At 38.9% G+C, this 17,152-nt stretch overlaps 1 protein-coding gene across 2 annotated transcripts in view; it reads right to left on the bottom strand.

Annotated features, from left to right (window-relative positions):
- MOB2 (MOB kinase activator 2) overlaps positions 1-17,152 on the bottom strand; it is a 113,190-nt gene that overhangs the window by 82,408 nt on the left and 13,630 nt on the right. The window contains exon 1 of one of the 2 annotated variants that reach the window (XM_027888717.1): positions 6,255-6,560. The exons of the other annotated variant lie outside the window; for it this stretch is intronic. Coding sequence (XP_027744518.1) covers positions 6,255-6,304 — 50 coding nt within the window. The 5' untranslated portion in view covers positions 6,305-6,560. Of the gene's footprint in view, positions 1-6,254; positions 6,561-17,152 lie in introns of those variants that run through there. 2 annotated transcript variants of the gene reach the window in all.

Genomic DNA, 17,152 nt, shown 5'->3' on the forward strand with positions numbered 1-17,152 from the left:
ATAGAGGACTCCTCAATTACCTTCGAATATGTGATTTTAAACATACTGCAGTTATCAAAGGCAAACACACACCCTTTGGGTTGCTGGGAACCAGGACTGTTCTAGTTTGCCTGGCTTAATACAGGATATACACACCTGCAGCAGAGTACAATGACAGGAAAATCTAGTTGATTTTCAGAAAGTATTCTTTTCTCTGACAAAAAATATCCAGATACAACAAGCTATTTTCACCTGTGGTTCCCCCCTGCTTCCCCCCATGACTACAGTATATTTGTTTCTGGAAATTATTTGAGTGATTGCTATGACCACCCGAAAAACCCCAGTGTTAGCCAGCGAGGTTGAGCTAATTAAATCTGGCATGCCTTATTCTTTCTGAAAAGCTTTCTCACTGAGCAGGTGACCAGCACCAGTAATCCTTCTCATCAACAGCCAGGAAAAAAGCACTTTCCAAAACATGCACTTACCAAAGCACTTCTCCTATGCATCATGTACAGTGCACAAAAACCACCCCCCACAAAGCACAGGGGTCAAAGGCAGAAGAGAAATCGTCTTCACTTCTCCTTACACCTTAAATAAATGTCGCACATACTGGCCTCAAAATCACCCTTCAACCCTGCAGTAAAGTTCATCAAGGTCCCAGATGTTAATTTAAAAAAAAAAAAAAAAATCATACATTTTAATAGCCATCACCAAAATGACAACAAATAAAATACATTCAGTAACATTTCATCAATTTGCTTTGTAACTCCATAGTGCAGGAGTCAAATACAATCATTCATCAGGTAGTCTCACTCAGCATAGCATTAAGCACAACCCAAAATCTAGTAATTAGCTAAAAGTAGTTTGGATGTTTCAGAATGGAATTTAAGAAATTATCTTCCCTCCAGCACACCACATACACCCTGAGCTTTTCCCAATTAAAATTAATCCTTTCTCATTTAGGTTTTCTTCCTCTCTTGCCTAGAGACCTATAAGAGGGATATATCACCACTACGTCAAAGGTCCCCCATGACCATTTTCTTTCTCCCAACTTACACAGACCCTTTACTTACATGCTAAATACTTAGTTTACTGTGGAAGTTTTTCCCAATGGCGTGAATTGTACTTCAAAGATATATTCTAGCACTAATGCATTTTGTGGAAAAGTACTTGACTTAAGGTAAAATACAGAGACAAGTAGCATATTCAGTCATTACTACTGTTGTTCTGACTTCCAGGTTAATAAAAATTTGACCATGATGCACGCAGCACAAAGAGGTATGTATATTAGTTCACATCTCAAGAGACTTATCTGAGCCTAACATAACTTTTTTTCAGTTGTGCAACAGAGCTGCAACTTAGTCAGCCCCTTCACACAGCCACAAAAACTAATGCAGGAAGTCCTCCACTTCCTCTCATTCTCATTACACTTCCAGAATTATGCTTGTGATAGAAGCAGCAGCATCCTTCATGCAAACATGTATCTTCTTGATTCACTTGAGGCTGCACAACGTCCCTTGGGAAATATGCCACTAAGAGACCCAAAGCACAACACCCTCCATCTCCTCTGTGTACGCCTGGGACACACAATATTCACCTCCCAAGGTCGTTATGAATACCACTTATAACTTGCTAAGCTTAAGAAGCTCCACAGCTCTGCACTGCTGTCAGTTTAGGGCAGCAGCTTAAACACAGGGCAGCAGTGAGAGGTTCCCCTTCACAGAGGTCTCGGTTCTCTCACAGAAATCTCAGGTGGCATTCTTACTTGACAGCAAAAAGATGGCCTTAAATGAAAAAAAAACCAAAAACTGAAGCCCAATTCATCTATAGGTCAGGAAGAGATGAATGAATATTTCAGATCCTTAACATTAGTGGTAGCCTTCCTCTTAAATAAAGTTCAGACCCAAATCACTTCTTTGAATACTGGAATCTTTCAAATAATTATCTTTTCAGAGACTGCAAAGGCTGTTTGTGAAGATGCAGTAGTCCACAGCAGAGGGAAATCACCCTTGAAAATGCTCAGTCGTGAACAACACATTTAAATTACATATTATCTAACAGGCAAATGCATTGCAGATTTAGAAGTTGACAGTGAAAGTAAGAAGGTTTTTAATGAAAATCAGAGTACTATGTTTTCCGAGCATGACTAAACACAAGTGACAAACTAATTTTAAATTTGGTGTTTGCTGTTACATCCCTCTTCTCAGACAAGCCATCCCAACCACTGTGGAAAAATTATTAGTGAAAAATGTGTCCATAGTTATCATGTTACCACAGTAAAGCAACAATAAGAAACTCAAAACCTGAGCAACAGTGTAGATGGAAATCTAAGCTGAAGCCACAGGACCCGAGTGTCACATTTCCTTCCCTCTGACTCAGGCCTGGAGACACCCTAAGCAAAAAAAAAGAACTCAGGATGTACCAGGATGGTAAAATATGCCTCTCTGACAAACCTGCTGCATCACTGCCTTTTTCAGAGGCTCCCTTGAAAATGTGGAGCAAGGAGGAGATTTATCAACCTTGAAAAGTGAAGTACTCAAAACACTGTTTAGAGCTCTCAACTGTAAATGCTGCCAGAACTCATTCAGCTTATTGTAATGCCAGATGTATCTTAAATTCCTGATAGTGTTTCACAGATAACTTAGAAACAAAATACAACAGTAGCTTTTATTGCAAACTCTTGCTTACTTTTTAAAATACATAAACAAGCCAAGCTGAATTGAAATCATTATGTTTCAAAACACCATCCTCACTATCACTTATTTTATAGGCTACAATAGTACAGTCATTTCTTATTATCCAGTTAATCAAAATATAAACATTTTTTGACAGTGTTGCTTAGGAAAAAGAAGAACTCATTATTTTTGCTATTTCAGGGAAAATATTCCATTTATAAAATATAATTCTTCAGAAACCCACATAAATACATCTCTATGGTACAGAAATTTCAAGCTTGTTTCTTCAAATGTTTTGCTGGTAATTTTTTCATTTAGTTGGAATCAAGAATTCCAGGATTCTTCATTACTCTGCACAACACTGTTCCTGCAAATTAGGCTATTACCCAAGCAAAAGATTCCCTGTTAGACTGAAGAGTGTGAAAAGTACACAGAATAAAAAAAAAAAAATTAAACATATCATTAATGTGATTTGCAAGATTAATTCTAGCAGATGAAAACTAAGTTATTTTCCTGACTTCTGCTCCTTTTTCAGGCCTAGGGCAGTGCTGCTACTACAGTAAATGTAGGTAATCAGTCATCCCTTAGGTGCTGTGCTAACAATAACTGTAGAACCAACACCTACAAAGTTCCTCCAAAATCAACAAGTGAGAGCAAAGCTCATGTAGATAACTACTGTCCACATTGACCATCTGAAAACAAACTGCAACCAGTGTAGCCCAGTCTTGCACTGGGGAGGGAAGGCACACTTGAAATTCAACCACAATCTAGATCTACTAGTGGCAACACTTCCCTAACATTCAAGCTCTTCTGCATCTTCTGGTACCACAGCCTCTGTTGATACAAAAGTCATCCTGAAGGAAAAAACTAAACAAAAAATTCCATTTGTCCCTCAGTCCATCTAGATAATTACCATATTTACCAATGTTTCAGTCCTCTTACCAGCTTAATAAGATGCAAACTAAATATCTCAAGGATATAACCATATGTGAGTTTTCAAAAATTAATTTTATCAGCAGATCTCAGTGACTTACCTGAAAGTTACCATTTTCAAAATGGGAAGTGAAAGGCAAAGGAGCTGGAGAGATGTATCTGAAGTCATCTGGCACATTAATGGCCAAATTAAAAATAAAAATCCAGCTCTGTTAAGAGTCCTAAACGAGCTCTCTGTAGTGACAGCAAAAAAATTTGAATCCAGTTAGTCGCATCAAGAGCAGCTTCACTTCTAAGAAAAGCATCTCATTCCACGTTCACCAGCAGTTCTTAGTAAATTCTCCCAGCAGATATCTATAACAATATCGACACAGCAGAATTCTCTCCCTTACCCAATCTGGAAATACAAGGGGACTTAATTGCAAGGAGCAAGTTTAGAGATATTTTATCGTCCTCACCAGAAACGGTTCTTCGAGAACTCAATGAAGGTGGAAAGCTAGATAACTTTTCACCTTCATGTCTCTGTGATAGGTTACGGAACATGTCCATCACAACCAAAAGCAGACTGTATTTTCTGCCACCTACGCGATGCCTGCTTTGCACCTGATTCAGGCTCTATAACCATGAATTCAACAACTTCCAGGAACACCAGATGTTTGTTGGGTTTGATTTTTATTTGTTTTGCTGAACAAAGTAGTTAAATACTGTCCAATATTCTATAAAATACTTATTACTTTTTCTTAGTCAGTATTTCCCCAACTTTGGGGATTGCTGAGGTTCTGGTCTGCACAGTTTCCTACTCTGCAAATCCCCAGTTACTTGTAGTCAGGGTTCTCTGGCATCAACAATGTTCTCTTCTTCTCTTTCATAGTGCTGGCCCTGGTGCACTACAATACCTAAAGGCAACCAAGGAGCCACTGGGGATGGGGGGCTTGGAAGACCATACATTATCAGCAGTGAAAAGCACAGCATTCTTCTTTTAGCAATATTACTCTACATCTCACCTTCTTATTTCTTGATTTGAGGATTTAGCAGCTTCAGACATTTCTGTGGAGAATGTATATGTTTTGAATATGAACTATTTCCTTTTTTTTTTTCTATTTTCAGTTATTTAAGAAAAAGGTTTAAGAGGCAATCTGCACTTTCATATTTGAGGTTACTTTGTTACTTCTTATTTTACACTTATAAGAAAGTCCTGATGTAAATGTGTTGTGAAATACTTCCTCTTTCATTTATTCACATGGGCAAGTTATTTCAAGAACTTAAGACCATCAGTTTGCAAAAAAGTCCAGTGAACTAGTAAACTTTATCATAGGTATTTTTTAAAACTTTTTAACACTTTAAACGAATATTTTGGATCAGCCTAAGTTCCTCAAATACATGTGGTACTTGTGCACAAACAGCCCCCAGTCCTTAACTAAATGGGATATCATGTGCCCTTGTACACATGCTCTTCTTTTGTAGTAACTGCAGCAGTGCATGTGTTTGTGGATGGTGTGGTGCTCTATTTATTTTACCCTTGAAAGCAAAGTTCATAGATTTTCCAGTGTTGAGAAATACATTGCTAAACTGACACACAAAAAGCTGAAAAACCTCTATTCCTTGAGGATAACCCTTAAGTAATCAGACAGCACCCCTAGCACTGGTCTTCCATGGTCTGCTGGATGAAGCTTGCACAAGTGGCAGCAGCAGCTTCACCTGCTCAGTGGGTATCACTCCCATTTGGAGCTGTCAGCTACTGTGTCCACAACCATCCTGTCCAGCCCAAAAAAGGGGAACTAAGAGACTGTTTCCTCCTGAAAGGACTTGGTAGAGTAGGTACACAAATGTTCCTTCAAGCACCTCAGGTAAGAAAAACTGTTTCATCATTGAGAAGAATTGCTAAACTAAACAGAACCTAAAATTAATTAGTTAACAGAATTCACAGCACCACAAATATAAATCCTGGTGAAGAGCTCTGGCTAACAAAGAAACAGCAATTCACAACACAATGTATAGTGTGCTTTCAGGTTTCTCTCTTGAGCTTGACTGAGCAGGTCAAGGGATGCTGAGAAGAGTGGAAAAAGTTTCATGGTTTGTTAAAATAGGGATTGCTGTCCTTTTGGAGTGGCTAACATAATCCTTTCTCTCCAATTGTAGTTAGCAGGAAGGCAGTATTTGAATAAATGGCTCCAGGCAGTACATTTCTCTTATAATTATTATCCAGCATTGATTTGCTTTTGGTAATTGTCTTTGGACATTTTAGAACAACAGACATTATGAAATATATACAGATAAAAAAAGACAGTTTTTCGTCAGACAGCCTAGTACACATTTATCTGGTACTGCAAGTAATTTGCCATCTTGTTTGTACCTGAAAGCAATGTTAAACTGAGGGAAAAACATTTCATAGTAAATTAGAGGCCTAGCATAGTCATAGCCAACAGTAGCATGGGAGTTGTACCATTAAACCATGTTTGTGGAAAAGCGAAGCAAACTGATCTGTACAACCGTCTTGTGAAGGTCTGTAAAATGCTATAAGCAGGAATTTAAGAGCTATAGGTTGAAGTACAAACCCTGGAAAAGCAACACACCAAATCTTACAGTGCACTGCTGGTTTTGGAGCTCTTTGCTGCATTTTCATTTTCAGTTTGAAAATAACACAGGGGTAACTACCAATGAACTCACCTGCACATAAAAATGCTCCGGTGCAACACAAAGTTTTTTAAAAGATCCATGTTGCAATATCAAACTTGGCTCAAACTCTGGTAGGCCAACAAAAGACACTCATCCAACAGCTGCTGGCTGTTCTCACACAAGGAAATACCTCTAGTTTGCAGTTGTGTTCTTACACAGCTGCATAATCCCCATGAATTCATACAGCAGCCCACAGCGCAAACTTGCAAGCCCAAGAATATTGGGGTTTCACCCTTCCCTCTGCACTTCTGCCGTGGGGACATGCAGATGGCAGGTACCTGCACACTGGGTGCTTCCGGGTTTCACAAGGCTTCCCACGGCTGTGAGGTGGCACTGGCCTTAAACTGCCACTGGCCTCAAGGAGGCAGTCTGATTTGTGCTTTGTTATTCTAATATATGGATTTGCATAGCATTCTTGAAATATTTTGTGTAAACAGACAACTTGAACTTCAGTTTTCTAAACAGCACTGCCCTCCCCATCATTAAATGCTTAGTGGAAACCATACTTCAGCTTTTTTACTTCTGTCAGTTGAGAGGAACAATTTCTTACCAAACATCAGGAAGCACTGAACTACCAGCCTGCACTCTGCAGCGCAAAGACTTCACTGTAGAATTAGGTGAAATAGTTTTCCAGGTTCTTTCTAAAATTACGTCATCCCACAAACATTAGCTATTCCTTCTCCAGATTCTAAAACAATACGTGACACTAATCACAGATTTTGCCCACTGAACAGCTACAAAGCTTCATTATCACATCCTTCAATTAAGAATAGGGTGTTCTACTTCCCTAATGGTGCCAGATTTTGCCTGATAAATAACTACAAAGCAACATTATTGCATCCTTTAGTTAAGGTTATAGTCTTTTGCTTCCTTAATGGTGACTGACCAAACAATACGTGAGCGACAGGAAAAGAGCGTCATTCCTCTCTCATGCTACCTGCAGATGTGATTAGTGGTAAGCTGTTGTGGTAGTCAGTGCTACAGACAGCAAACTGCACGATAAGCTCAGATGAGCACCTGGTCTTGCAACAACCAGCACATTTCTTCTGCAGTCAGTCTTAACACACAAAAATACTCAGACCCCAGTTCAGAGCTTGAGAGCACAAGTTTCTGCAAGAGTACTACAAGGTGTATTTGCTTTTTCTTTATCAGGAGTCAGTACTGATCATCACAACTATATATACACAACCAGCAGTCCCAAATGCTCCTGAGCAACAGCAGTGGTATTTGCAATACGGGAAGCATTATGTCACCACTCTTGAAAGCAGAAGGTCAATATTTTGCTGAGAACCAGAAGAGGGGAATACAGAAAAATTACTCTCTTCAGGTGATGATTGTGCTCTGTTCAGATGAGGGACTTTCTTAGTGGCAAGGTACCCCAAAAAGGAAAAACATTATCCCTAAGATGAAGATCTAAGCAGTGTTCGTATGATGGAAGAATTCAGCTTCTCCTGAGCAAAGCCTTGTGCAATTTTTGGAAGCACAGAAAAACAGTTTTAATTGACGATGTACTACTTTTTAAAGTTAGCTTCAGTTCCAATTAAATCACAAGTGGCATGGCTGAAAGCATGGTATTTTCTGCTCTGCTGGGGTGGCTGGGGTCCAGGCCATCTGCGTGGAATGCACGGCAGGACATTCCACCCTTCCGCCAGCATAGCCAGCGGTGCCAGCCGCTCCTGCAACCCGCAGAGGGGACAGGGAGGGATCTTCTTTTGTTTTCCTTATTTGTTTATTTGCTTTACTCTGGCAGCAGGCAAAGGGCTCTTCTCTTGCCAAGTTCATTACTATTGTAAAATGTTCCCAATTACACTGAGTAAAGCGCTACAGTGAGGAGGAAAAAAAAATCTTTAACGTTTACAATGAAACTAGAGGACTTTATAAGCCTTGATTTTAGGAACAGGTGAGAGTTGGATGTAGCATCTCTCTCCTAAGTGCTCAAATCCACACACATCACTTGTTCAAAATATTTCTTTCAAATTTTTTGGTGAAGTTTTTTGTTAAAGAATCACCCAAGTGCCTCTTCATTTAGTGATCTTCTACTTCCAAAACTTGCAAGTTTTATGTTTAGATCTAGGACTATTCAGTCATATGTAATACATTACTTACTATTTTCTAAAATTAGAATCAGTTTGTTATTATCAACATGAAAAGGCATGCTTGTATCTTTCTGGCCCCATTAACTCTCTCTCTCATCCCACAAAGTTCTTGTCCCCCACTCACTGAGTGCAGACACACGTCGGTGCAGCATCTCTAACTAACCAAGCAGCAATATTCTGATAGTGGTAGACCTGACTCGGGAAAATCCCATCCTCCTTTTCCTCAGTGGCACCACGGCCTAAGTCAGCCTTTTCATATGACTCTGCTCTGAGGGAGCTTAAAAGTTTACAGTACAATATTAAAACCTCATTTGTATAACTCTGGACACCAAGTTGACTGTCACAGCCACACACTCACATGCATTCACACACTCATATGCCCAGCACAAGTTCTTACTCGTGTACAGCACAGCTGTTCTATGCCTCTTCCTTTGAAGAGGTTTAATTTACTGACTGGGCTCTTATGTCTAATTTACGGTCCCAAAATATATCTATCACTCTCCCACTTCTCAAATCAGTCAGTATTGTATCTACTGGTCTTAAGCTGCAAAAGACAAGGAACGTCCTCTCCGAGGAAGAATCCACTCCTGTGTAATAAGCAGTTCTCCAAGCACCGCAAGAGACAGTACACAACTCTGACATGCAGGAGCATGTCATGCTCCATGCAGGAGCAAGGCTGTCCCATGCAAGATAAGGATAATCAATCAGAATATGGTACTTGTTTGAAAGGCATTATTCTCAACTCCCTTCTACTCAGTTGGAGAGCAAAGCATTTGCTTCATACGTTAAAAACAGGTAGAAGACCCCAGCATAGCAATAACTTTATTACAGACTATAAGAATGCTGAAGATCCTACAAAACCCTTCTCAGTTCCTCCAAATACATGAAGTTTCAACAGCCAAGAATAAACCCAGAAATCCTCCACTGCTCTTTCGCTATGTAAGAATTCACAGGTACACTTTAATACAAACGGAAGGAGTAAGTTCAGCTTTCTGTCAATACTGAATCAATATAAGCTTAGGAAAAAGAACGAGAGGAGAAGCAGGAGAGTAGGAATAGCATTAAAGCAAACATTCACCACTTCCAGAAGTTAAACAAAAGGCATCAAAACTAACTGAACTGCAGGCTCCCTACCCAGCTGTACCTGTCACGCAGCTCTGGCCCACAAACCACCACAAGGCCAGATGAGAACATTTTGAAGACCAAACGTAACCCTTTCATGAGATGTTCCCGCATTTCTCAAGTGGGAAAGGAACGAGAAAATGGAATGCTGCCTAAATCTGTTTACCTAAAATAAGCCATCCCTGCTTCGACACTCCCTCCCTACCCTGAGGGATTTAAGAAGCATGCACTGCCATGATCTGACAAGATCCAATAAACCGGACAGCCTCCTTCTCGCCTGCACAAGGACACAGCTGCTCTGATGCCTCATCTAGGCCTTGTGTGTCCAACAGCTCAGCCAGATCTTTATTTCAGTAGGAAGTATTACACACTTCTCTAATCAAGGCTGCAATTAGACCCACATGCAGATAACCAAATCCTGAAGGCTTCTTCTGATACAAAAAGATTAGTAGAGCTTGTGTTTTTTCACTGTCCCTTTCCAGCTCCTATCTCTCTTACAGTAGCTCTGCTAAAACTTGGTACACTTCCCAAGCAAAACTGTCACCAGCTAATCTCTAAAAGCCACCAGCACACTCCACCCTCCCCCCAAATGGATCTATCCACAGAACAAAACCAGCTGCTCCTGATAAACCTACATGGCTGCATTTTACAATACTCTGGAGACCTCTAAAGCACTGTGCCTGAGCACAGCATGCTTGGTCCTGTAACAAGTGTATTAACACACGGCCCCTCGCATCCTGGAAGCACAAATATTATTGTGGAAAAGTGCACAAAATCAGAAATTTTAAGCGTGAACTGAGTCACAAGGAATGTACTCTGAACAGCTAGGTAACTTCAGGGTGAACAAAATTACTCATCTTCAGTGAGTCACACAAAACAAAGTACAATTTGCAAAGATATCAAATTAAGAACATTCTGTTATAATTGCTTTTAGTCAAGAACTTCGTGTTATTTCATATTAAATGCGTATTTTTTGATTTGCAAGTTACACGCTAGATTTTTACATAACAAAACATCTGGCTGGGAGCATGTGGCAATAGACAGTATGTGATGCATATCCCACTTCCTAACTTCCCTTTGGTCCCCTGGTCTGCGTGAGTTGGCCATCTGTGCCACTAAGAGAGGCAGGACATTTATCATTATTCTTCTTTAATCACATATTCAATAAATGGAATTTCAGACCTTACAGCCGCATCCAGCAATGGGTAATGTGTTTTAACTAAGTCAGTCCTTTACCGAAAGATTACATGAGACTATCCACAAAAGGAATCCATTTCTGTCCCCATGATACATGGCGTCCCAGTTATGGAGTATTATGTCAGCAGAAAAATGAGCAAAAGAGACACATACCTTAGATTTGAGCTTTTTACTGGCTATTACCATAGAGGGTGACAGAGCACAAAAGAAACGGTACAGAATTAGACCAATTTGCCTTCACTTGGTTGAAGTAATGCAACTTGCAAACAAAAGATAGCCAGTCTAATTTTAGCAGAAAATAAGCTGATGTACAAACTATTCTTCAGATAATGATAATCAAGCTAGAAAGGCTAAACCTCAAGTAAAGACTACAATGGAAAGCACGCTAAAGCATCTGTTGAAGCATATCAACCAAATTAGCATATCCCCCCATAAAATCACACAGTCTTTACAAACCAACACCGCAAACCGTCATGACATCTGCAGCAATTAAACAGCATACCCAGCAAGCTGACATGCAGCTTGTTTCTGCAGTTGCCCTGGCCCTTCCATTCCTCTGCTTACCAAGGCAGCTTGACTTTGCTGTCCTAACTGATAACACTTTGATATTAGATTTGGAGTTGGTTTTCCCCCACCAAACAGAAGCATGGTGACATTTCTGGATTCACGCTTGTAGCAAACGAGAACAACAACTTCATAGACATTTGAACAATTATTTATTTTTCAGAAGACATATTACTTAACTGAAAATGGATTGTTGTAGCCTGTTTTATAGGAAAAAAGTTTCATCTTGTCTAGTACATAACTAGTTTCCAAGAGAGATGACACAGTTCCACAAATACATCAAGCCAGCAAACTGTCACTACCACCAGTAGAGTTGATCACGCTCCCCCCTCCATCACTCTGATCTCTCAGTCTCTGTGCCTCTCCCATGCAGAGGTACTTGTGCAGCAGGATGCTGAATTGGATAAGGAATTGATCCCAGCTGAACCAAAATGCTGTTTTCTTTCCATTAGTTTTAACCTGCATCACTAGTGGGATCCAATTCTTAAGCACTCAAGCACTTGAGCTGGCAAAGAGAAAGGAATAAACAGTTCAAGTAGTGAGAATAGGGCACTATTGTCCCAAAATGGCATAAAAGACATAGTGTGATAAGTTGTTTGTGTTTTTTTTTTGTTTGTTTGTTTGTTTGTTTTTTTTACACGATACTGTGGTGCTTTTTAAGAACTGTTCCTCCTTGGAAAACTATATTTAAAGTTTGGTTACACAGAAAATCCTCAAGGTTGCCTTTACACATTCCTCAGTCGTTGCTTCAATTTCAGTTGTTTCAGGTTTTTTCCCCCTCTTCTGGAGGGAAAGTAAAGTATATGTACTAGGAAATAATGCAAGGTGTTGTGAGCAGAACAGGATACCAAATGAGATATTGATGCCAAGTCTAAAAAATTAGCAAGTTCTACAGCTCTTGTCACCTCTTTTCTCACCCTTTCCAGAAGAGAAGGTTTTCAAAACTGATAAAGAATCACGTAGGAGTGACTGGGCACAACTCCTGGTGTAGCAAGAGCTCATGGGTTGAGGCTCTTCCAGCCCGTGGCTGTGGTTATTACAGACCTAGTGGTACCAACATTTATGCTGGGTGGCAACTGACAAAATAAATATATGCTTGTTTTGTCCAAAGGGGAAAATTCTCCTCCTCCTCAAAGCAATCCACCCCATTTCCTGCTTCTCAATACTATAAAAGCAATTTAATGGTTTTAAATTTTCAACTCCAAATTGAGAATTCCACATTTACCTCCTCCTGTCCCAGTCATAAGGAGTAGCAACACATTTGTTAGACTGCTCTTTTTCTGCCCAGCTGCATGGATACTAGGCGAGGGAAAAGCTATGTACACAAATCATATTTTTATTGATGTTGATTTTATGCCGTAATTTTATACTTTTCATACTTCAGTGTGCTAATGTTTTGTTCAAAATAAATCTCAATGATACAAAATGAGCTAAACCTAGCATTTAGTTTTCCAAATAGTACTTGCATATTCTGCATTTTGATACATATGCTAATACCTACTAATTAGAATCATAACAAAGACTTTAAAGATAGGAATTAGGGAGAGGAATTTTCCAAACCAAAATTTATCCATTATATGACAAAACAAACATTAGAACCATTTCTTCGGTATAATGATGCAAAATATTCTCACAATAGGAGAATTGGGAAAGAATTCTAATATGAAAACCAATTAATAAAAGGAGACAAAAAACCTGCATGCTATAAATTTGCCATTTCGTTATGTTCAGCCTCAAACACTGCTAAAATAAAAAATTACTATGTGTATTTTTGCATAGCTCAAAAAACCAAGAGATATCACGGTTTCTGTGCAGCACAATGCAAATTCTAGGACCAATATTAGAAATTAGTTACAAACACCACACAAGGATGTAATGATGAAACCCACTGCAGTATTATGGTTAAATTCTCTGTACCAGTAGCAAAAATTAGTCTTATTGTTTTAGAGCACTTAAAGGACCAGGAAAGCTTCTACGTCCATATAGGGGTTTTTTACATAGATGAAGGCACATTTTACTTTTTATCAACACTGTAACTACATTAGCTGAAGAGGTTGTTTCACAGAAGCCTACAAAAGAAGACAAAGCAATATGATTTCACTGAACTGGAAGATTGTAATCAGTACCTTGTATTAGCAATTTAATACCAAAGACCACTGATAGAGAGCTAGAGGTTAAAATCCATCATCTTCCTAGTAAAACTCCTTTGATCCATTCTAAAAGCTCCTGCTTTGGTAACAAAATTAGAATTCCATCAATCATTCTGCTTTTATATTAAACCCATAAGCAAAATCATACCAATATATTTACAGTGAGCATATGTTGATACCCTCAAAAGTATTTCAGCATGACAGGAAAAGGCTGTTACTCTATTAGAATTGCAAATTATGTCACCTTTCAGCAAGTGACCAGCGACAGGCCACTCAGAGGTGTTTGGCAATAGAAAGCCGCTTGTTTTCATAGTAGTTAACGCTTACTTTACAGCTAATCCATCTCAACTTTGCAGGCTTGCTTACCTCAGCAATCTGCACATTTGAAATAAATAAAGCAGTAGGAAGGGAGAAGTTTATATTCCTGTCCCAGGCTGCTGCTTTCGGTATTTGTGCAAGTTCATCAGTGGCTACACTGTTCCATAATGACACCGTGAGTATTCAAACTGCTACCAGATTACCTTTATCTTAATAGGCACCCTAAGTCAAAACAAACAAACAAAAACCCAACAACAACAACAACAAACCCCCAAATCCTGAATCACAATTTACACTACTTGGATATCTATAGCATGCAAAACACTACCCAGAAAACTACCAAGTCCATCATCCATTACTTAAAACAACCTTGCCATTTGTGTACTTCTGCCCTTAGCAGTCACCATCTTGGTCAGACACACGGGACATCGTTGGAACCACATTCTCAGTAGGAGTGCAACACTAAAGGAAATAACACAATTTGAAAACAGGATGTGCACAAGAGATTTTTCTGTATGCACATTCCCAACCCACATCTTCAAGGAATAGTTGGGCAAGGGAAAAACAGATTCAAGCCCAGAGCTTTACATAACCAGCAAACAAATAAACAGCAATAAGAGGACAGAGCAACAAGATTATGCTCCGAATACTCTCGTCTAACCGGAAGGCAAAGCCAAGAAGCCCTGCAGGAAACACAGGCTAGAAGCAAACTGTCTTATTTCCTATTGCTTCTATGTTTAAAAACATCCCCAGTATGCATAAATCAAGATGTCATTGGCAGCGAAAACAGAAGCCCAGCTTAACTCCATAGCTACAAGGCTCTGTTAATCCCTCTCTAACATTCTCACTAGGGTCCCCAGCTTTCTTTTGTTCTCATAATATCAAGCTATGACAAAGAAGCTATGACAATGACACAGAAGAAATTTGTATTCACTTGTCAGATACTGGTAAAAATATCTCCCTCAAAGGCACAGTACTGAGAATTAAAGCAAGTAGAGGCTACTGTGGCATATAGACAATAATTTCAATTTTAGAACATGGATTTATTGACAGCAGCACCCAAAACACTGAGAACAGTCACACCTGCAGTCTAACATGGATCAACATAAAGTACCGATGTCATTACTCGTTGGAGTTTTTTTTAAGACAATCAGTCTTCAGACACATTCGTAGTTCATGCATATGTCAGCTCTGTTTATTATTATTCCAAGGTGTAGCAAGAGGAATGCTATCCACTGTAAACATACAGGAGGGAGAAACTGGAGCAATAGAAAGAAACCGTTCTGCCCTACAAAAAGGGAACCTCCTGCTTTGACACAGCCATACTAGAAATCCAGATAGATAGCTTTTCTTTGGACAGGGTGCAACACACTGTCAAGGAGGTTACAAACGTCTCACTGCCACAGTGCATCCGAGGGAGCAGGCACTGCACGTTTAACTTCTCTTTGTTTCCCTTCCACTCCCAGATGGGAACTATTTTCAAAATTATCCAAAGTATTTATCAGCAACTTCTTCATTAACATTGTTTTGGTAAAAGCTATGCCTTCTAGAGAACAAAGGGCAAAGGAGACAGTACTGATAAAATCTGCCCACCTTTTCATAATAAAGGCTCACAAGAGCTGCTACAGTCTCATTTGCTCCCTTGGCATGGGATGAGGTCATCCTTCAGATGATACAGGACTTAATCTTCTCCAAGGTATTTTGGAGAAAGCAATACCCGAATGGGTCAAGTTCTGCTGTATTTTAAAGGAAATGGAATCTCCCCAGAAAGCACTGAGTTACAAGACTCAAATGTTGGGACACTGTCACACATACTTTAGTTATCTTCTGAACTGAGTTAGCTAAACCAATGCTAATTCTCATGAAATATACATGGACAATAACCTGTACACCATATTTTTGTACCAATTTGATTTAAAACCTATTAAAGAAGCCAGGGAAGAGCAGTGGGTTTTCAAAAGCCTAGAGTGTAAACAAGGAATATAAAAAGGTCATTTCCAGTCACTACACAAACTTGATTTATTCTCAGCATGATACCAACAAATCAGAGGTAGTATTCAACCGATCAGCTGTTTGTACTGGCTTGGTTATATATTACTTCTTGCAGTACCAATTAGAATCATATCTTCTTCTTCTACATACTTAGCATTTGTATGTCTCCTGATCAAGACTTTTCTCCTCTATTTATACTACATAAATAAAGCTAAGATTAGGCCAGTGTCTACTAACCACAGAGCTTCAGAAATTAAAAGTGTATCTAGAACACATACTGAGATCTCTCTTGTGCACACACAAATACCAAAAAAGCCCACCAACAAGGAAAGCACTCACCTAAGGAGAAAAAAAAAAAAAAATTCTATCACAGATCCTCACCCAAAGCATTATGTCAGTAGAAATTTCAATTCAGCATTTGCATAATTTTAAATGGCAATTACCTTTAGGGAAAGTACCTTCAATCCATTTTGTTTCCTATTTCCAGATCCTATAGTAATTCCTACTGAAAGATTATAACTAGCACACTGTGATTAAACTTTATTATATTGCATTATTTTCTTCTATTCACAAAAAAACTACCACACTGAAAGCAACTCTTCAGATTGTGACAAAAGTTTACATAAACTTAAAAAGCTTAAGCTCTGAATAGCCAAGAGGAGTAGGTAAGTTTCAAGCCTTTAAACTGTTCAGGAAGCACTACAGATTCAAGAAGACCAAGGCCGATGTACAGTGTGGCATCTCTGAAAACAAATCCCCAATCCAAGCAGACATTTGTCTTTGAGAAAAACCTATCATAAACAAACAAACAAACAAACAAAAAAATGCAAGTACAGATTAGAGAAACAACAGGAGATCAATAATACAACCCATACTTATAAACAAGTGGTCTTGTTTCCAAATTTACATTCTATTCTTGATGATGTTAAAACAGACTCCTTCTTAATTCCTACTTTTTTCCTGGAAAAGAAAGAAGAAAGGTGGTGTATTTTCACTTCTAGAAAACTGGACGTAAAAGAAAGAGCACCACCATGATTCAATATCAATATCCTGGGATACTTTTAAGTCCATAGAATTTCAAATCTTCTCCCCGACAGCCAACTCCATCTTTCCCCCTCATTATCATTGCATTATCAAGCTCATTAAAAGTTACTAGAAGGATTAACATATATCTAATGCCAGTCACAGTCCCAAAGGTGACGTTTCAACAACAGGGAACAGTAAATACCAGAAAAAGAATTACTTCTGTCATCCTTCAGAACCACATACCACTATTCAGGGCCTCTAAACAAATGGAAGAATGAAATATGCTAAGAAGACAGCTGATTTCATGAATAACAAACCTGAAAAAAAAATTAGTCAAAAAAGTATTAATTTAAAACAATGAACAAAGATATATCAATTTCTTAATCTTTCTGTAAGACACATCTTAGAGATAAAAATGCACAAA

The sequence above is a fragment of the Empidonax traillii genome, unplaced genomic scaffold (genome assembly GCF_003031625.1).
Source record: "Empidonax traillii isolate 1590-97213 ecotype Southwest subspecies unplaced genomic scaffold, ASM303162v1 scaffold245:size1430315, whole genome shotgun sequence".
Lineage (NCBI taxonomy): Eukaryota > Metazoa > Chordata > Aves > Passeriformes > Tyrannidae > Empidonax > Empidonax traillii.